The sequence below is a fragment of the Convolutriloba macropyga genome, chromosome 5 (assembly GCF_964194025.1).
Source record: "Convolutriloba macropyga chromosome 5, txConMacr16.3, whole genome shotgun sequence".
In the NCBI taxonomy this organism is placed as follows: Eukaryota; Metazoa; Xenacoelomorpha; order Acoela; family Convolutidae; genus Convolutriloba; species Convolutriloba macropyga.
In genome coordinates, this window is record NC_134472.1 from 34,112,890 (window position 1) to 34,134,487 (window position 21,598).

The window sequence follows — 21,598 nt, forward strand, 5'->3', positions numbered from 1 at the left end:
TTCGAATGCTCCACGTCATCTGGTTTCTTCGGAATCATTAATTTTATGCGTAACAAATGTCAGCTTTGTTTGGTTTCGGAATATCAATAGGCTATTGTATTTTTGGTTCAGAAAAAGAAGTGTAGAAACGTAGAGTTTCCTATTTTGTCGCAAACGCGTTTTACTCCAACCACTTTAATTGTAATTCTATGATAAAATTTTAACGAAAAATGTTCAATTTTTTTTTCAAAATTTTTCATTACTTCTTGTTGATAAATCTCTTTAAAAATTTTTGAAAATGTTGGGTACATTATGTATTTTTAAAAGGAGGAGACTGGTTGAGTAACGAGCACAACTCTCTACTTCGGACTCACTTAGTTTTAATTTGATCGCCAGAAACCAAATTTGGAAAATAGTTGTCTTGATTCTTACTGAAATCAAAAACACAGAAGGTATCCTACCTTTAAACGCTAGCATACCAAATCGACAATTGCAGAAACGATATCAAAAGAAGTACGCTACGTTGACGAGTTAGTTTGTTATCTTCTAATTTTACAAAACTTATGCGCAAAAGCTACAAAAGGACGAAATGCTCGGCAAATGGTCTTCGTGGAAATTACCGGTTTTTTTTGTTTCCATTAATTTTAGAATTAAATTTCTCCATTATAACAACTTTTTCAAAATATATGGTCATGGGTGACATTTACATATGCTGCTAGTCTTTCGACTGATCAAAAGGAATAAATGCGCACTTTGTTGAAGCTTGGTTCTGCCATTGTATCATCTCTATTATAGATCTAGAGCTTTACTTTTAGATTTTCTCTGCTTTATGATTCATTTTTTTCACATGCTCGTCATTCATTTATATTGATAAAAATGATCATTTATGTTCCATTTGAACCGGCGGTAATTGCACTGACTAAATGTAACATGGTTCAAAGTAAAGTAAACTGTATCTTCTACCAATGTTATACCAACTTCTGAACGAAGATGAATTAAATAAATTTTATTTGAGAAAAGAAGGCGTTGTATCTATCTGTCTAGTTTTGATTTATTGTATCAGCAACTAAAAACACTATGATCAAGCAGTGCATGTCTGGTACCAGTGAAAGACAAAATATTTTGCAATTTTTATTTTAAGTAAATGATTATTCAAAAACTTTGCTGGATTGATACCTGTGAACAGCTACTATAAGAAAACATACAATTCGCACAATAAAGCAAACAAGCATACAATTTGTAAACGAGGCTGGCGGCGGAGCCGTCAAATCACTGAGGTGTTTAAAATTTTACAGTTTCGAATTATACCGTTCTTGATACACGTAAATTTTTTATCGAAAATTTAAATAATGACTCAACAAGTTGGATCCGCAAACTGAAATAGCAAAAGCAGCCAGAAGCCACTCTACTGGGCCCAATAGAAAATTCTCAAGCAAATGCCTCAGTTTGGACCAAAAATGTCTTGTTCCCGAACATGAGAAAATATTGATTAATTGTCTACGAGCAAGTTGGTTTATTTTTGGAGCAGTCCTGAAGTATTTTTTTAAATTCAAGGTTCTCATCCGAATATTCGATAGCACCCAAGTAATACAACTATAATTAACCTCTTATAATAAAAAATAAGACTATTATTTTATAATAAAAATTGTTTTGAGATTTACAGAAATTTTCAGAAAAAAAATATGAAAATATGCAATAAAAAGCATTAGTCAACACATTACAACACTACATCTTATGTAATTTAATAGCAACATTAGCATCAAAACAACAATCTGAGCAATATACACTGCCGCAAACAATTTTTAGTTTTGGAAACCTTTAACAAAAATTAAATTTTCCTAATTGATTCAAAAATAACCTGAAATTTGTTGTGACGATTTTTGAATGTCAAATCAAATCTAAGAATAAAACTCGCAGTAAATGCTAATTCTGTTTAGAGGTGATCTTAGAATTTAAGGAAGACAGAAGGAAGATGACGGGGTTTTTCTGTACTTTTCTTTGGTCAATTTATTTTGTCACATTTTCAAGTAAAAATACTTTGCAGCTGTCAGTTACTAGTCATTTTTCGAAAAAAAACTAACTGGCCAGACAGGATCAAGACTTATGTTTGCAATAAAATTCTGGTGAGGACATCAAAATATAGCGCTGAAATTATGGCACGTCTTCTTGTTTCTTTTCTAAAATTATCCTGTTTATCCTTTTCTAAAATTATCCTTTTCTAAAATTATCCTGAGTCCCCACTAGCATTGGTCAATTCTGTTTGGTTTTTAGGTCTTATCAAACACTGTTGTTATCAAGCGAGATGCATGATTTCTATGCTTTATTTAGTAATTCAAAAAAAAATTGAACAAGGAGGCTCGTTAATGTGCGTTCGCAGATGATGTTCCGACCCGAGCTCATCTACATTTTTGACTTAATTGTCAACCAAATGAAGAGATAAAGAAAATGGATGTTTGAGTTTGAAAAACTCGTTAGAAAACCTAACTACTGATTGAATTACATAATGCCATGCCTCATTACAACACTGACTAGACCTGCCATTAAAAAGACTACGCGAAAAAGAAACAACAAAATAAGCAAAAACAAAAATTCTAAGGCAAAATCTCAAAATCTAAATTTAAAAGCACCTAAAAACAACCTCAAAACGCAATCAGATAAAACCTTAACAACACAAACTTACTTTTTCCTATCTATACAAGAGTTGAAAATTTTCTCTAATGAGGCTAGGTAAGAAGTCGACAGAGAGATTGAATAATTAGGCGAAATACAAAAAATGAATCAACATTTTTTAAACCATATAATTTTAAAACTCCTAAAAGTCATTTGTTTACAAACAAAATAGTTTTCAATAAATTTAGTGAAAAGTCATCATTAAGCAAATGGCACCTGACTTTGGTTAGACTAAGCCATGGGAACGGACTAAAGATACAGAAAAACTCAAAAAATTACATACAATTTGCGAAAACACAAATTATTGAAGCCATTAAAATCATTAGCTATTATCTGAATAATATGTATTTTTATTTCAGTTTGTTATACTAATTCAGCCAAAATGTTTACTTAAAAAATAAATAAGTTCATTTGTGTCACCTCTGAAAATCATTGGGTGTCTGTTATTACCCGAATTTGCTAAAGGTAGAGAGAAAGAAACACAATTATACCACTCACAAAACTTTTATGAAAACGCCTTTTGTCCATTAAATAAAACATCAGTTACCATGTAATATCAGTAGACATGTAAATTTTTGGAATACAACGAATTGGATTAACCTCTCAATAACGAGAAATTTCAAGTTGACGAAAAGGACAACAAAAACTGAAAAATTTGAAAACTCTTTGAAAAAGTATATTTTTATAAAGTTCATGAATATTCGCTACAAACTGACTGCTTTGGGTAACATCATTTATTCAAAACCTAATCACAAGCTTATGAGACCGGTCAGCATTTTACGGTTACACAAAGAATAAACAACACGTAAGAAATCAATACAAAAAATGTGAAAAACAGAAAAATTTCAAGCGAAAAACCATTAAATTTTTAAATTTTCAGTAAAATTTTTTCTATTTCTAATAACTTTCAACAGCAATGTGATTCTTTTTTTAACAATATGAGTTCTAAAAATCAACAAATATGAACAAATACATATTAACGGTGTCGGGGCCATTTAAACCGTTAGTTTTTCTCTGAAGACACTATCTATGATCTTATTAACCTGTTCTCTTTGCCTATGGCACCAAAAATCCAAAAAAATTTGAATGAGTTATGAAAACTCATTCAAAGAAGTCTTAAAACCAATAGCTAGAAGATAAAACCACTATCTAGATCAATTATGGTTGAAGAAAAAAAGTCTTCCGTCGTTACTGAGACTGAACTACATTTCATAGAAATAAGTTTACGATTGGTTAATTTTCGAAAGTTTTTCGAAAAATATTGTTCAAGTCTTGACAGCCATTGAATTCAATATCTTTCAACTGATGTCAATAAACAAGCTCAGTTGTGCCTAGATGGAAGGACAAGGATGTTTGTCAAGCATAGATAACAAATTAGACATTACAATAAGTCTTACGACTGTGAAAACGACAATAAATATAGGCAATAAAAAAATTCAGTAGAAAATGCGAGAAGAAAGTTTCGAAGCCATTTAAACCATACAATTTTCTCTGCCATTGAACGTCTTCCCTAAGCCAGTGAAAGCTTTCAATATTAAGATAAAGTGATGATATTTTAAAAGGAACCAATAATTCGAAAATATCCAAAACTTTTGAAATTTTTTTTGAAATCTTGTGGCATTGAAGTCAGATAACTAATAATTAGAAAAGAAAACTGCTAACCAGAATAATATTGGTTGCAGTAGGAGAAAAAAGGGTCCTGTAATTACTGAGGCTGACTTACAGTTAACGAAAATAAGTTTATGATTGAATAGGGTTAAAAAAAATTTCCGAAAAGTTTATTATCAAAGTCTTAACAGCCGTTAGTTGTCCATTTAAAGCACTGGATAGGTTCACCTAATTCTCATATCGAAACCTATTCCACATTAAAACAACGAGTCTATCACACAGGTTACCAATTTTGTAAAAACTAAGAAAGAAAATCAAAATTTCAATTAAACTTAAGAAAACACAGAGTCGAAGCCAGAAAAAATATGAGCTATTATTTGAAAACGAATTTGTTGTTCATTCGGCTTCACTTTACTGTAAATGAGATTTCTCATTAAAGGAACCTTGATATGAAAACTGACTAGTCTCTAGTGACTTAAAAAACAAAATTAATATGAAAAGTTTTCTAAAAAAGGAGCTCTCAATTAGAATTCGAATTTTTTTTATAGTGCACTTCCTTTTGAGACCAGAACTAGCCTTTTTATCGCCTTTCGTGTATTAGGAAATCATAATTGATTCACTTCGTGGCGTGAAATGTATTTTTTAATTACTATTTTTATAGAAAAAACATTAATTTGAACGAAAATTCCCCTAAAAGTGAACAAAAGGATTATAAAATCTAAATCCACAAATGAAGATGGTTGTGATGAGTGATTTAACAATTTGAGGAAATAAGATGTTGAAATATTTCTACTTTTCGTTCTTTTCAAAAACATTTTGGCATTTTATTATTCGTCAAGATTTTATAAGCAGGAAAATTGTGGGTAGAGTTGGAGATGATCAATTTCATTTATCTCATGACTGTGATTCCAGTATAATTTTTGCTGTATATTGACTGAAGCTGTTTGTTATACTGGGTGGTTAGCCAAAATTCGAGTTTTCAATTAAACCAATAAACCGTAATGTTGCTTGTATTTAAAATGGTCAAATCCCAAAAGTTGCGTACGTTTTCAAGTGTTAAATCTAATTCAAAACATGGAGATGGTTTTAATAAAAAGAATATATGAATTGGATGAAATAAATTGAACTTTTTTCGTATTTCTACATTTCGTTCCATTTCTAAAGAAACTTTCGCTGAAGTCCCCTATACCTGCTCGAGAGAGGTTCACATTATCTTTAATGTTACTAATTTTCGCAATTACCATGAAATTTTTGGTTTAATTATGAAAGGATAAGGTAGCCTGATGACGTCACAAAAAGATGACGCCTGTTGCCGTTTATTCTCGTGAACAAAAAGTGAACATTTGGCTGAAGAAAAGCACCAGCCTCGCGTACATGTTCCCAAATTTTGCAAAAATAATGGAACAATAAAAATAAATTGAAAGCAGACTAATCTGCGTTGTTTATACTTATAAAATGTTCAACTGCCCGACACGATATTTTCAACTCTGAAAATAGGATACCAATTTGGCGAGTCCTGCAGTGACCCGGCTAAAACGACAAACATGTCATTTATTAAGGATTGTTGCAAAATTTGCAAGACTGATATTTCTATCATTTAAGGACCAAGTTGTCCTGATTTAATTGTCCGATGAAAATCCCCCCCCCCTGCTGGGACTCACTCACGTACACAACCCTATTCGCAATGTACAACAGTTATGGGCGTTAACTACCTGCTTCTCCGTTTCCATTTCCTTTTTAATATGAAAATTTAATTTCGATGCAATAGTTTTATCTTTCATATCACCATAAATTGACCCAAATGACACACAATCATTTGCTAAATGCATTTGAAAAAACGAGCCATTTTATTACTGTAATAGAGAAATCAATAAAAACTATTATTTCTCAGGGGAGATAACGGAACTGACCGACTCCCATTATCCCGTTCTGCAGAATAAATTTGCTAACCTTCAAATTTTCCTTCAAATACTCGCAGCACAAATTGAGCGGAACTTGCAAAACTGGGATACCTTTTCCGTTTTGGCTCCCACTTTAATGGGCGTATATTATTTGCGATTATTTGTAACTCCCCACCCCCACTCCACCCCCACCCCAACGCACGTGCTGCATTTATAACTAATGATATAATGAGACGTGTTCTGTAACTGGGGGTTGCATAACGTACGGGGGGGGGGGGGGGGGGGGGGGGGGGGCGGTTTCAATGGGAAAAGATCCAAAAACTGTTTTGTCAACGTGGAATTACGGTGATCTAAGAGCAAAGTATTATTAATTAATATCTTTGAAGCTTGATACAGTTTGAAAGCTCATTGTATAACCGTGGGAAGTGGTATATTGTTTGGGTGATGTTTTGTGACTGCTAGAGTACAATGAAGAGCAGAGACAGGTGACAGTAAGTATAGAGGGGATAAGTCCCAGATTAGGGCCAGATTAGGTGCTCTCTCTGCTAACACAAATGACTCCACGTTCTCCTAAAGTACATAGAGCAGTATATGCATTTAGTGTCGAAAGGACCCCCACACATATATGCACATTAAGGGACTATAATTATCATCATGAGCCCTCTAGTCTTTAAACAGTCTGAACTGTTAAGCCTTTGAAGCAGTTTCTTTCGTCTCTTTTTAAACCTATCGTTCTGTGATTGTTCTTTGTTCGAGTTATATTAATTTATGATGCTAGATATTGTTTCGACCATGGCTTTATAACACACCACAAGTAAAGTTCAATTCTTTTATACTAATGACTCCATAAAATTTGCAATCTCAACTTTTTGCTGTTAGGTTGAGGGCTGGGGGGATACAAAAGAGTTCTCGAATTCAGCTGAATTCTTTTTACTAACTACATTTTCCCAAATTTTAACACTTGAAAAGATTTAGTAAGATGAGTAACCAGAATTTTTCAATTTTAAAAAATGTGACCTTAGGATGATGTTGGATTCAATTAATTGAGCTGATCAATGAGATAAAAATAAGTGCCAGTTTAGCTCACGAGATTTGATAATGCTCTAATGTGAAACACTACCATAGATAATTAGTAATTTCCATGTTGGATTTGTTTTTGATTTCTGCGTTTATTTGAACACTTTTTTTAGTCTGAAGACGAACAAATAGCGCTTTAATTGAGCCAAGAAAAAAATCCTCACAACAAACTCAATCAAAGGAAGTGAACTAACTGCGTCTTTCTTGTCAAAAGAACCCGTTTCAACTGCCAAATAAGGAATTAAGAGACAGCAATCAGACATGGGCAAGCAGAATAGCAAACTGAAGCCAGAGGAACTGGCTGACTTCCGCAACCAGACAGCTTTCTCAGAAGACGAGATCAGAGAATGGTACAAGGTGAGTAAAACTTCCTGTTCAGTTTGTCAGCAAACAGGTATGTGCGATATATTTTTTGCCACTCGAGACAACTCCAAACGGTTATCTAGTAAGAAAATTGATACTTGCATGAATTTTGTAGGCTCTTACTGTATAACCATCGCATCTCGCCCCGGTAGTTTATTTTTATAGTGTAACAAAAGAACCACCTTTCTAGTTCACCATTTGAACAATTTTAACACTTCTCAAGGTCACAAGGAGTTGAGTTAAACGTGAGTCATAACTGACAAGTTGACTTTGGTTCTTACAACATAGGGTTCTGGACTCCAAATTTGTTAAACTAGGTGAATAGATACTGAAACACCATTTGTTGTGTAAATTTCAAAGATGAATTATTTCATCCTGCAACCGGCAGATACTTTTACACGCGTTACCATAGTTATGATTACAATCAGACAATTAAAAATTGAATTACCCCAAACTTTCTGTCCGTGGCACAGATGGTTCGCTATCGACACAAACTGAGGAGACAGAAACCTTCTGAATTAAGAAATCAGAAACCACTTTTGTTAGTCAGAAACTCAATTTATCAGTGAAATTTTTATTTTCCAACATAAATTAAAATAAAATTGAGATCGTACGGGCACTTTCGGTAAATTTCGAGTGATAATAGAGCGAATGACTTCCTTTATCATTTTCGAGGTTGTGTAAAATTAGGAAATATTCTGGACACAGCGCCGATTATGCTTTCAAAAGCACAACTCTAATCAATTGGGATATCTGTTTGTCAGGACTCTTGTATGATTATGCATCGCTTACCTAGAGCCTTAGTTTATAGCCCTACAGCTTGTAAAAGTCTCTTAAACAAATTGCGGTTGCTCTTGAAACTTCCTTGCCAGATAAACACTGGCCTTCCAGATATCCGTTACTCAATAGGAGCTCTTACAAGAACCTGTTGAAATGGGCAGCGCTGAAAATATTTTTGACAAAGAAGGAAGGAAAAACTTTATAAGTGAAGGGTCTAATATTAACTATCTTTCTCAATACGATTTTTTTTTCATATCTATCATCTATACAGCAGTTGCTTTCTTGATATCACAGTAGGGTTCGATTTAAATAAATTTTGACTTTTTCAAACGTCTTACCAACTAATAGTCAGAATAAGTACCTGTTCATTACCAACTAATAATCATAAGTTATACTTTGCGATAATGGATCTATTGCCAAAGATATCCGCAAATGGTATCCCAAAGTTGACCATAAATGGCATATTGTTAACTTTATAATTATTCATATTGGTTCATTGCCACTGGACAGATCACAAATGGATCGATTTAATCATGAAACGTTAACAAAAAGTCATTCGGAAGTGGTGTTGACTATGCCTCATTGATGTTCCATTTATATAGTAGGCATTCGAAAGCTACAGCGGAAAGCACACAGTCGTCCATGGCCTTGACAAGAAAATATACTTCTCTTGAAAATCAGGATCATTGTGAAAACTATGTGCGTGAACTATATGCCTATGTTAACTATATCGGTATACGGTGGTAGTAGGTCAGTGCGTTTCAACTTATTCAGTTCATTTCCTCCATACTTTTCTTATTTTTTGTCTAAACTGACTCTCCGCTGTCTTAGCCATCTTTTCTTCCTCTGCTCAATTGAGTCCTGAGATTCTTCAAACTAAATTGATTTGATATTAATACAACATTAGTAAGAAACGCCCTGAAGCGAGCGCTGCGAAACGCGCTGAAAGTATGTAAGAAAGGTGCTGAAAATTCAGTACATTAGTTGCAGCTTATTTTAGTTGGTTTTTATCTATGATTTTCGGGCTGAATTTTCTAAAGTTTCAGCAACTTTCGCGCATTTTGTCATAACTTCAGTGCATTCAACATGTCTTACAAAAAATGCGCTGAAATGGCGCTGACACATCGAACCGGGTTATAGTAACTTCTATTGTCTTTTATTGTTCCTCATGGCTTCATCTCTATAGTCAACTTTACTTTGAATAACTAGAGCCTCTTGTAAAACTATGTTATGCTATTTTTTTTCACAATTTACATCAGCTTGTTCTCTCTCAACCTTCAAACTTTATTTTGTTTCAGGGTTTTCGCAAAGACTGTCCCTCAGGCCAATTGACAGTGGAGGAGTTCAAGAAGATCTACGCCAACTTCTTCCCATATGGGGATGCCACAAAGTTCGCAGAGCACGTGTTCAGGACATTTGACGTCAACAATGATGGTATATCCGTGCCGTTTTGTTTTCTATTTCTCATAAATTACATTTCCATCAGCAATTGTTAAATATACAACAAAACTTTAACAGCTCCGTTACATTAATTGAAATTTGAGATGGTATTCTGCACAACACCTAAACAGCCTTTAACAAGATATTGATAAGCCAAATATGCAGTGGCTCTCTGTAATTATTCGTAGAATCAACTATTTTTTTCGATAAACTTTTAGATATAATGTAAACTTGTATTTATCTTGGCAGGTTATATCGATTTCTGATCAAGACATTTCCTGTTCAGTTTTAGTGTTGTATTTTCTGTTTCAGGAAGCATCGACTTCCGGGAGTTCATCTGCGCCCTGAGTGTGACGTCACGAGGCCAGCTGGAACAGAAATTGAGGTGGGCCTTCAACATGTACGATCTAGATGGCAATGGGTACATCTCTCACCAGGAGATGCTCGAAATAGTCACGGTTAGCAAAACCAAATTTAAGGGAGATGAAGACAACAGAGTGATCTTTGTAACGAAAACAATTTCATATGTCGTCACTTTTTGAACTGTATATATTTCATCATGCTAATAGCGAATGATTGCTAGGAGCTGACTTGGTCTCAAAATTCTCATTTTGACAATAAGAGTCCACAGAGCCATGAACAGATAAAAATAAAAACAATTGTATGTTGTGTACAATATATTGCGAGACCATATTTGTTTTCTAATGCTTCAAAGCTCATCTTGAAATGAAATGAGCTAAAACTTTAACTCAGTAAATCATATTTAAACAAATTAAGGTATGCTTGAATAAAATTTCTAAGGGAAAGCTTAGACGGGGATTGGTAGCATGAAACTATTGCAGTATCTGGAAGTTTTCGGCACTTAACGTCCAATCGATTGGTTGTCAGAAAGGACTATAAACAATCCATTTATTGCAAACAAGTTGTTTCAATGAGAGTTAATCTAAACTGAAATAGTGATATTTCATCTTATTGCAATTTAAAATGCATAAAACTTACCAAAAGTTTGTTCAAATCAAAATAAAACATTAAATTTTCCTGAGGAATCTGAAAAATGTTTCACACTAACTCTTTTTTCCCAGGTATATTTATCGGGCAGCATTATATTTTTAGTTTATTCAGTTGTTTCGTCACTGTTCCATTTCGTAACTTGCTATATTGATCTTCAGCACATTCTTAGTCTCTTATTGCAAAATTAATGAGTGAAAGATACAAGGCGGCTCGGTAATGTGCGATGGCACATAAGGTTCCGACCCCGCCCATCCACAATTTTGGCATAATTGTCTACCAAATGAGGAACAGAGAGAAAAACCCAAAAAATATTTTTTGCGAATCCCAAAAAAGTCCAAGTCTTTTTCAAAAAATTCTGTATGAACGATAAGATAGCCTCCAAAGCAAATAACTCAGTGGAGTAAAAATTGATACATTAGATTGCTGTTATATGTCAATATTAAGAAAGCGAGTCAAGACGAACAGCAAAATCAAACAACAACAACAACAACAACCACAAACATTAATTACATCAAAAAATTTATGTCCCTCTTAAAAACTAAATTTAATAAAAAAGTCAACATACCGTCAGATAAACCTCAAACTAAACAAAAATAACTTATAAATCACAAGAAAACATATACGACCAGTCCATAAAAAGGTTTGGTAACAATTATACAAAAAAGAACAAAAACGGTAAAGTAAAAAAAATTAACTTATTTTTTTGAAACAGTTAACTACAAAGTAATAAATACCATTATGAATCAATTAATATTACCACAAATTTACGTCTACCACTGTTTCTGTTTCTATAGAAGGGCATTAGGACCTGTCCTTATTCATTTTTTAAAGCGGCTAAAAAGAACAACAAAAAAACAAACAAAATTTCAATTGAAACTTGCCAGAAAACGCTGTCAAAACCGTCAAGCCATATTTTGGCCCTCAAAATATATTCGATTGCGAAGTGCTAAGTAGACAAAAAGCGAAGTGCTAAAGTAATACTTTTAATTTTTTTTTTGCGAAACAAAACTACATTAAATGTCATGAAAGGCATTAATTACAAAAAGAACTATGTAATAGGGTCGTTTATTCATGAACAAGAAGCCCTCGAGACCTGCAATTATCCAGAATATTTCTTGCATATACAAAAAGAACGTCAAATATGACAAAAATCAAATTAATTTACTTTTTTTTGTGAAAAACCGGTGTCGAAGCCAGTAAAGTCATAACAAATTCTTTAAAAAAAGATTTTGGGACACCAATCCTTTTTATTCCCTTGGCACCCATATTGTCATATTTGACCTGTAATTAACTAACGAGATTAGGTAACAAAAAGGAACATAAAAAGAACAAAATTGCGAAATTGAAAAGCTTTTTTTTAAATTTTGGAAAACGATTGTTTTCAAAGTCATGAAAGCCATCAGCTATCTACTAATATCAGAATATCGGTTCTTCTATTTTCCCTTAAAAGCCAATGAAAGCTATCACTATACAGGAAATTTCACACGACCGAAACGACAAAGTATAAATGACAGTTAGACAAAATTTCAAAAATTCAATTGATTTCTTCAAGAGAGAGGCGTCGAGGCCGTTAAAACGATGATGTATATCTTTCACGATTTTAATTTGTGCCTTATTCTGAACGCTAATAATGTGACATGAGAACTGTGATAATGTAATAATGTGACAAAATGAGAAAACCTGAAAAACTGGCAAATATCAAAACAAACAAAAATCTGAAATCTTGTAGTATCAAAGCCAGAAAACAATAACTTCGGGCTTAAAACTGCAACCGATAATAAATGTTAAACCAGTAGAAAGAAGAAGCATTCTTTCTTTGCTGAAACTAAGCTGGAAGATGAACAAATTAAGAAAAAAATAGAGGAAAAGTTAATTAAGCCATTATTTATTGAAAAGTCATTTAGTTTTAAAAAAAGAAACGACCATAAACTTTCAAGTAAAAAACTAAATGCATTAGTTTCGAGCTGCTTATTAAGCGAATTGGTTGCACCTATCACTCCTGAGCTTTGTTCTCCTCCTTATTATTAGAAAAAATGTATTTTTTTTTAAAAAAAATGACCGACTGATTACAACCCTATTTTTTTGGATTGTAACAGTCCAAGAATGGCCCAAAACTATCCCTGCTAAGGTTTATTGTCCGTTAGGAACAATTGATTTTTCGAATGTTGTAGATATAGATAATTTGCTAGTTGAAAACTCAAAATAAATTCTGCATTTTTGATAATCAAGGACTAAAGTTAGCAAAAAAGGCAAAGTTTTAACTACAGAGCACTCTCAGCGGACTCTGAAGTAGAAATAGCCCCCCTCTGAGTCTACAAAGATTGTATGAGTGTTGTTTGGGGTTGTACTGTCGGCAAATTTAATCAAAGTGGACTAAAGTAGCTTATTTCGTGCTGTTTTTGATGAAAAAGGCTAAATTTTGAAATGTTTATCCAGATTTTTTGACCAAAAAAATTAAATTAAAACAATCAACAATGCTTGTTCGTCTTCAAAAATAAAATAAACGACACTATTCTTAAAAATTATAGCAAATTTTAGCAAAACGGACGAAAATTTAGGCAAAAATTCCGGAAAATGTGAATAAAAACAACGTGAATTCACTCTATTTTTCTCAGAAGTTTAAACCTCGATAACTCCCTGTAGAAAACGAAAATTAAAAAAATCTTTTTAATTCCATATTCTACGCTGGACGAGCTTTCTAATGATACCAGTCTCAACTCTCTACGATGAATATATCGATCGGCGAAAATTCACGGAACAAAAAAAACCATTTGAGTATATAGTTCCTCCCCACTCAAGAGGGTCGGATCAATAAGTTATTTTGATGTTCAACAAAGTATCATACATTGGCTCCGTTGATGATTTCCTTGATCTTGTCATCGACTATTTTAAAATCAGAGACCTATTTCTGGACCTTACACAACAAAACTGGACTCTAGATGGCGGCTTTGTCGAGAAGTCTGAACAACAACTTAAAACAGGCTACGAACACTACTCAATAAGACTGAAAAATACCTCTTCCTAAAAAATGGAGGATGTGAAATTTGGTCGATTGAAATTAAGCCATCTATCTGATGTTGATTTTGAGGTGCTGGGTGGTGATCTGGGAGCCCAATAATACTCTACCTCATGTTTTCGAAAAAGGATTCAGAAAAGCGTCAGCAACACTTGAAAAATTGAGTGACTGAGCTGGCCCTCAATGTGCTTTGTGTATTCTTTGACATTGCTTGGCCGTTGCAAAAAGTGTGTACTCAACAATTAACATAATTGAGGCCATGAAATTTTTGACAACTGCTAAAGAGAGGCTGCGGACCCAATTTTTTGAACCGATATTTCCAACCACGTTTGGCAGCAGGCTGGCCCCCATTGCTTTCTTTAGTGGTCTGAAAATCTCAGGATCAAAACAATGCAGCCTACACGGGATTACTCGTGGCGTCAAGGGATATTGTCAAAAATAAAGACCACAGATCAGTCTCTTTAAAGGTCTAAGCATTTTAAGCTCTCTACTCGAGCTTTCACTTGTTTGGGCTGTCATCATTTACTCAAAAATGCAATAATAAGGCCTAAAATCTGAGAAAGTTTTAGGACTGGAAAGAAAAGCAGACATTAAAGATAAAAGGAGATACCATTGGGATGCTAAAACTTCCGAGGCCAAGCTCAAGCTCAGTTGCAGCTCCCATACATACTTTATTTCTGCACTTTTCCCCTAATGAAAACTGGGTGGGCCTGTAGCTGAAACTGAAAACCAAGATTCAAGCTTTAAAGAGAAACTGTCCGCAATGCACTCGGGGCCCTTTGTTTGATTTGCGTTCAGTGATCATGTTGTGGTACTTCACCAACGTGTAGACCCCATTGCAAGATTTGACAAGATTTGCGACCTGGTCATATCAGCTTCTTTAAATGGTAATCATCTCATGTGGTGTAAAACAAAACTTAATCGCAAATATTAGTTTGCAGCTTGATGACATTTTCCTGCCCTAATGGACGTCGGGCTGTTCTGTTTCTCTTGATATTCTACTGACTTCTTTTCTGCAGTCAAATGGTATTCAGAAGCTGGATGAGGAGTTAAATTACGTAACTGAAGCGGCTGAATATAGATAGCTTAGTGTGCTCAAAAAGAAAGTTCTTAGCATGGTATGACGTTCGTGTCATTGACAATAGAAGTGTTAATTGGTCTGTTATCAATTTTCAGAAAAATTGATGTAAATGGGCAAACCATCAGACAGCAGAACCCATCAGTCGGAGGACTTTTCTATAGCTTTATCAGTAGTTCCAATTCGTTGTTCTGCCGTATTGCTGCTAGCCGCTGCGTTTCATGGCAAAACGGTTCAGCCAAAATCTAGCAAATTGTTGCGGCATTAAGAAATCCACTCAAAATAATATAAAACTTTCAATAACTACTTTTCTTTACGAAATAAACTAACGCAAAAACCAATCACTAGAAAAACCTAGTTACGCGTGGAGATTGGAATTAAATTGCTGATAGTTGATTCGAGTTTCTATGTTTAACAATCGAAAATAAAATGTTTTTTTTTCTCGTTTCTCTGCTATTATAGATTTTTGCAATTTAGCATTGTTCAATTTTGAACAAATGCTCTACGACTTTAGTTTTCGCTCACAGTTGAATCATGGAAAAAAATTTAAAGTGATGAGAACGTGACCCTGAATTCGGCTATCAGCATGCATTGTGTGGAAAAAAAACTGTCCTTCAGCAAATCATACAACAATATTCTATTTCTAATAATAGAGTTTTGAAGTTGATAAGTTCGATTTTTCATTTCCTTTATTTGAGGCATCAAAATCTCTTTGATACATCTGATCATTTCAATTAATTTGTTTGCTTCATATGATTGTGGGATTTCGATAGTATATATCTCTGAACAACTAAGCTTTTTTGCATTGAAAAGAAATTTGAATTTGTTTGCCCTTTTCTGCTCCGAAACTGTAACAAACTGCTGCTTCATATTGCATCTATTAATTTTTAAACATTTTTAGGGCCACCGGGAACCTTGAGTTCATCGAATAAGTTTCTCAATTGAAATACTAATTCTCTTTGATGCATACATGAATCACGTTCTCTTTAACTATCACATCAAGTTTTATGAGAAAACCGATTCTTTTATGAACAAGGAGGCTCCTTAATGTGCGTCAAAGCGTCAAACGTAACGTTTTTGCAGATAATTAACTGTGCCTGCTGTGAACACCAATAATGAGATATGCGACCTCCGAAATATGAGACTAGGTATCAAGAAGCAAAAAAATATAAAGGGAAAGTTAAAATTGTTTTTTTTTTCTGAAAACAATAACTTTCAAAGACATAAAAACCATCAATTAAATAGAGAAATTAATGGATAGTTTCTGTTTTTCTCAGAAGATAACCATTGAGGTTCGGCATTAATTGAATTAAGTCTAAAAAGAGATTAATAAATAGAGATAAACAAAAATTAAATCAATATTTTTCGAAAAACTGGTATCGAAGCCGTTAAAACAATTAGCAATGCACTAAAAACAATGTCCAATTTTACTTTCCTCAACACCAATTATTTGATATCTGACCTGTAATTTATGAGATCAGGTAACAAGGAGACAAATAAAGAACAGCAAAATGCAAAACTCATAACACTTATATATGTTTTATGTCTGTATATGTTTTAAAAAACAATTGACTTCAAATTCATGAACAACATTTGCTATCATCTGAAATCAGTGATAGGTCCTATTATTCATCTTTAGGAATTAGATAATACCCGCAATTCTCCAGAATTTGTCAAACGACCACAGAAACAATAAAAAAAAGACAAAAAATTTTCTTTAATTGTGCTAGAAGACGGTGTCAATGCAGTTAATACCGTAATCTATTCAAGGAAAAACTGGTATGTTCAATTGTGACTTTTTATAAACCCCAATAATGTGCTATCTTATCTGTGCATAATGTAACAGGACAAAAATTAACCTCAATAGCGGAAATTTGTCCAAGAATCTAAATTTTTTTGCGAAAACTCAAAAAATCAAAGCAGAAAAATAAAAACTTGAATTGCAAAACCACCTTAAAGGACCATTTCAACCCATTAGAAACGTAATGCTTTTATTTTTGCTGACCACAAACTACAAGATGACCGAAAGGAGAAATTGGCAGAGATAAATAATCCTTTGTTTTTTCTGAAAATATGTTTTTTTAAAAGTCAAAATGACCATAAATTTGCAACTAATAATCTAGATAGATTTCCTTAAAACTCTTCAGTAAATGAAATTATTTTTAAAATTGCGAAACTTTTATTAGAAAAGTACATCGACCGATAAGAATCCGAGTTTCCTTGGTAAGAGACATCAATTGAACAAAAACTAGCCTTGCGATCGCCATTAGTCTGTTGTTAACAAAAAAATGTTCCGCATATTATTGATATGAATTATTTGACAAAGAAGAAAGTATCAAAAAATAAATGATGCATTTTGCATAATTATCGCATTAAATTTGAAGAAAAAACCGGCAAAAATTTAATTCAAGAACACTTTCATTGGACCATAAGCCTTCCATACAGATATCGAAAATTGTCTCAAAATTATTAGGTGTTTTAATCTGGGAATTTAAGAAAATTGTACTAAAGAGGCCTATTCCGTGCCATTTTTGATGGAAAATGCTGAGTTTTGAAAAGTTTAGCAAAAATTTTAGCGAAAAAATTGGATCCAACGTTTCAATACATTCCTCTGATTTGAGTGGTAAAACTATCAGCACTATTGTTACCAATTTAGCAGATCTGTTAAGCAAATGGATTTGAAAACGTGCGTAAAATTACGGAAAAGGTGATAAATAACAGCGAAAATTAGTCAAATGTTCAAAAAAGTTTAAACCTCGATAACTCCGTGGAAAAAAATCAAATTCAAAAAAATCTTATATTTTATTCATGCTACGCTGGACGGGCTTGCTAAAGATACCACTCTCAACCCTCTTCGTTGAACATATCGATCGGCCAAAAATTGACTGAACAAAAAAAACCCATTTGAGTATATAATTCCTCCCCCACTGAAGTGGATCGGAACAAAATATCTTGGAGTGAGAATTAAATATTTTTGTCCATTCAATGCTTGAGTTGTTTGAGCCTAATTATCGATTTTTGACATCAGCTAGCAGCCATAGTCTTTAGAAAATAGATTTTCATCTGTCCTAAAAGGTATACTAAAATGAAAATCAGCAAATGAGGGATAATGATGAGTGAAAATTGACGCCGCGATACTTGTTTCCATGCCAAGTTCATCCTTTAAGCCAGGTATTTTAAGAGCTCTTTTAAGCAATTTTTATGACAAAGAGAAAGTAGTCAGTTATGAAAAAAAAAATCAAAGTTTTTGCTTTCCAGCAATCGGTTTTTTATGAGCTTTGAGCACATTTCTAGTGTTACAAACATCGGATCAAGCTGCAGAATCTCAGACTGTTTATCATCCTTAGTTGTATGACCTTAAGTGACCATCCCTATTCTGATCTAACGCAACTTAGTATTCAAATTTAACATTCCTCATTTATTGTTTATAAGGAACAGATAATTTTTGGTAAATTTCAAGGAGCAGTTGCCATAATTGCGTCATCTTAGTATATAACCTTGATATAATTACCCTTGGTTGGGAATTTAAAGTTCAATTAGACATGTATTGCGTAGAACAAGTTGCATTTTCCGTGGTACGTAATTAATTTGTTAAATTAAATAGACGTTGCACATTTTTTTTGTTTAATCAACGCCTTTGTGCACCATGGCATCAAAGCACATCACACGGGCAATGTTGTTGGAGGCAAAATAGAGAAGGGATGATAAACATTTCAAAGCTTTATTGGGGCTGAAATAGGCGTCCTTTCGTCTGATTACAAAGTCTAGCATTAATTTTTATCAGGCAGTTTGTAACCACTCCCCCACATGAAAAAATTAGAGAAATGTAAATTTATAGCGATAGCAAAACTTATGTATACTTTAATACAACTGGCACTATTGATAACGCCAGTTGTAAGAAAATATACAGAATTTTTTTTATTTTATGACATGAGATATTCTCATGAGAAAATCTATATAGTGGCTATTCTGGGCCAAAAGAATGTTGGCGTTCAGGTTTAACTTTGCAGTATATAACAAACAAACCCCTCAAATATCATTAGGATTCAATCGTGATAATTGCAACACATGAAAACTAAAGTCCAACGCGCATGTTGTATTAACGTCTTTTCACGAGAGTTTCAAACATTTGGAAGATTTAGATTAAACTATCGCAAAAGACGCATAAGAAAATCTAAGAACTTTTTTGTGTTCAACACCGCGCTTCTATTCACAAAAAAATGTTGCGGGTGAAATTTCGATTTATAACTAACTAAATCACAAGTCAATATCTTTGCTGCCATCATTTCCGTCGATATCCATTAGTTATTCTTAAATTGTTCCAACATTTTCCAAAATGGGGAATACATATAGCAGGCTGGCTTTTTTCTTTTTCTTCTGTCAAATTTTCACTTTGACCCATTTTCGTAGCCCGTAGAGGCTAATTTTTCTATAAAACAACTCTATTTTATTGCAGGTTTAAAAGGAGGAATTGTTAAAAAAATTAAACAAAAACAGGAATGGAAAAGTTTTGAGCGGTAGGGTTGAGGAGGATATTAAATTACATTGAAATAATTGATAGAAAAATCGTTCCTAAATTAGTTGAATCTAACTGTGTTCGATCATACTAATTTGTTTGAAAACAATATTTGAAAAACTAATTATTCCAAAGAAGAAAATGTAAAAAATATCTTAACTGTTTGCCATCTGTTCTTCTTCTTAATGTCTTATTTAGACTTCAGAATTTTGGTAGTTAGGTAGATTTTTGATTTAACCAAAAAATTGGTATATCAGAATAGAGAAAAAAGTTATGAAAAAGAGGAAAAAACATTTACTTTCCTTTTTCTCTAAAGAATTAAAAGAGTTTTTGAACATTTCTTTTGCGATATAGTTGGTTGCTCTAATTTACTATCCTGTAAACCTAACCAAATGAATTGCCGTGATATCTTTGATATGCAAAAAAATGTTTTATCTAGAGAAGTCGGATAAAACTATAAAAATTTTATGTTTATCACTTGTTTTCCGGCCCGTTGAGCAGCTATTTTGCAGGAAGAAAGACCCTCAATATGATATAATAGATGATTCAACTGCAAAGTATGGGGACAATATTACAACTTTTTGCTTCAAGAAAATAGAAGATGAAAAAATTTCCAAAGACAATAATCTGACTTCGTTAAAATATCTGGACATGAACGCTGAAAAATTAAACATACCCTACTACATCAATTGCAGTTTGATGTGAATAAAATTTCACAGAACTTGGCAAATATAGGAATTTTGAGTTGAGAACTACAGAATATAAAACTGGTCAGAAATAAGGAAACTTTTCGTACTTCTTTTTTCTGTTGATTCTTCCTGATACTTCAGCTGACTTGAGAATTGATGCTCTTAGTTGGCTTCTAATTGATCATCAGCTAAAATCAACAGGAGATACAAAAAAGATTATTTTTACAGGTATTTTTTTGCTTTAAATGAAAAATAAGTTAAGCAATTCATTAAATTGTTTGGAAAAATAGAAAAAGATATACTTTCCTTTACAATTTCTGGCAAATTTCTGCCATGTGTTTTAACCCTACCTTTTTGTAAACGTTCATTTTGCGTTTTGATAAGACTTAAAACAGCTTCTCATTAAATTTGGTTGTTTTAAATTTGTTCCACAAGGAAAATTCGGAAAGAAAACATGGAAGTCAATCAGTGGAGGAAACAACAAAAAAAAGTGTTTCGTTCTTCAAATTCCTTGCTACAGATTTGTCCTGATTTTGATGCTTGGGGTGTTCTAGTTTGTCATTCTATTTAGTAGTCCGATTTAATAGTTATAATATTGGAGTCTTTCATATGATATAATTTAGAATAAAAAAACAGTTTTTTTGAGCTAGAAAATTTCGTTCAAACTGCTGCAAAGAACTTGCTAAAAGCAATTCATCCAGTCATGAAGGTTATTAGGGCACAATGTTTTTTCGAATAGCTTACATGTGCAGAATTCGTTGCCAGAATAACATTGCGTTACATAAATCTTAAACATTTTAAGTTCGTATTTTATCCATTTGTTATATAAATTTATAACAGAAAACTTTTTTGTTTTAATTTATTCAAATTATACAAAACTAGAAAATTTCCTCAAGAATTCAGAATGAATTCAAGGAAGAGAGAAGTCTTCGTGCCAGTCCCGTGGATGGGTCTTGAGTCTGTCTCGTTGTCGTTGATTGTTTGTATCATTACCGTGCTTTCAATAACTCGCGCTTATTGTACTCGATTGTGCAACTAGTGGGCTCCAGGGGGATCTTTGAGGACTTACTGCGCCCAATATGTTGCTTATAATGCTTATGAATTTAGTACGAGCCAAAAATGCCTTATCAAGTTTTTTTACGGCTTTATAATCATAAATTGTACTTATGGATTGCTCTAATCTGCTCCGTTAAAAATAAATTTAATTAGAATTGATTAGAAAAGTTTTCCTCAATCTCCTTTATCACTGGAAAAGGTACTCAAAATTCCAAAAACACACAAGATAGTACGGAGCGACATAAGGCAAACCACAAATTTTCCTAGGGTGTTCTATTTTTCAATTGAACTCTTCTCCAATACTGTTAAATCTGTCTGTCATAAAAACATTGCTCAGGGCAATTTCGAGAAATATAGCTGACAATTGCTGCACTTTCACAGTTTTTTTCTGTTTTTGCTAATTTAATATTTCCG

General features: G+C 33.2%; 2 protein-coding genes across 5 annotated transcripts in view; both read left to right on the forward strand.

Moving 5' to 3' along the window:
* LOC142339968 (uncharacterized) overlaps positions 1-21,598 on the forward strand; it is a 293,075-nt gene that overhangs the window by 242,678 nt on the left and 28,799 nt on the right. The window lies entirely within an intron of this gene.
* LOC142339343 (neurocalcin-like) overlaps positions 1-21,598 on the forward strand; it is a 30,099-nt gene that overhangs the window by 3,023 nt on the left and 5,478 nt on the right. For 2 of the 3 annotated variants that reach the window (XM_075389325.1, XM_075389328.1), the window contains exons 2-4: positions 7,349-7,592; positions 9,677-9,812; positions 10,131-10,276. In XM_075389325.1, coding sequence (XP_075245440.1) covers positions 7,497-7,592; positions 9,677-9,812; positions 10,131-10,276 — 378 coding nt within the window. In that variant the 5' untranslated portion in view covers positions 7,349-7,496. Of the gene's footprint in view, positions 1-6,692; positions 6,973-7,348; positions 7,593-9,676; positions 9,813-10,130; positions 10,277-21,598 lie in introns of those variants that run through there. The other variant, XM_075389326.1, reaches the window with a different exon arrangement.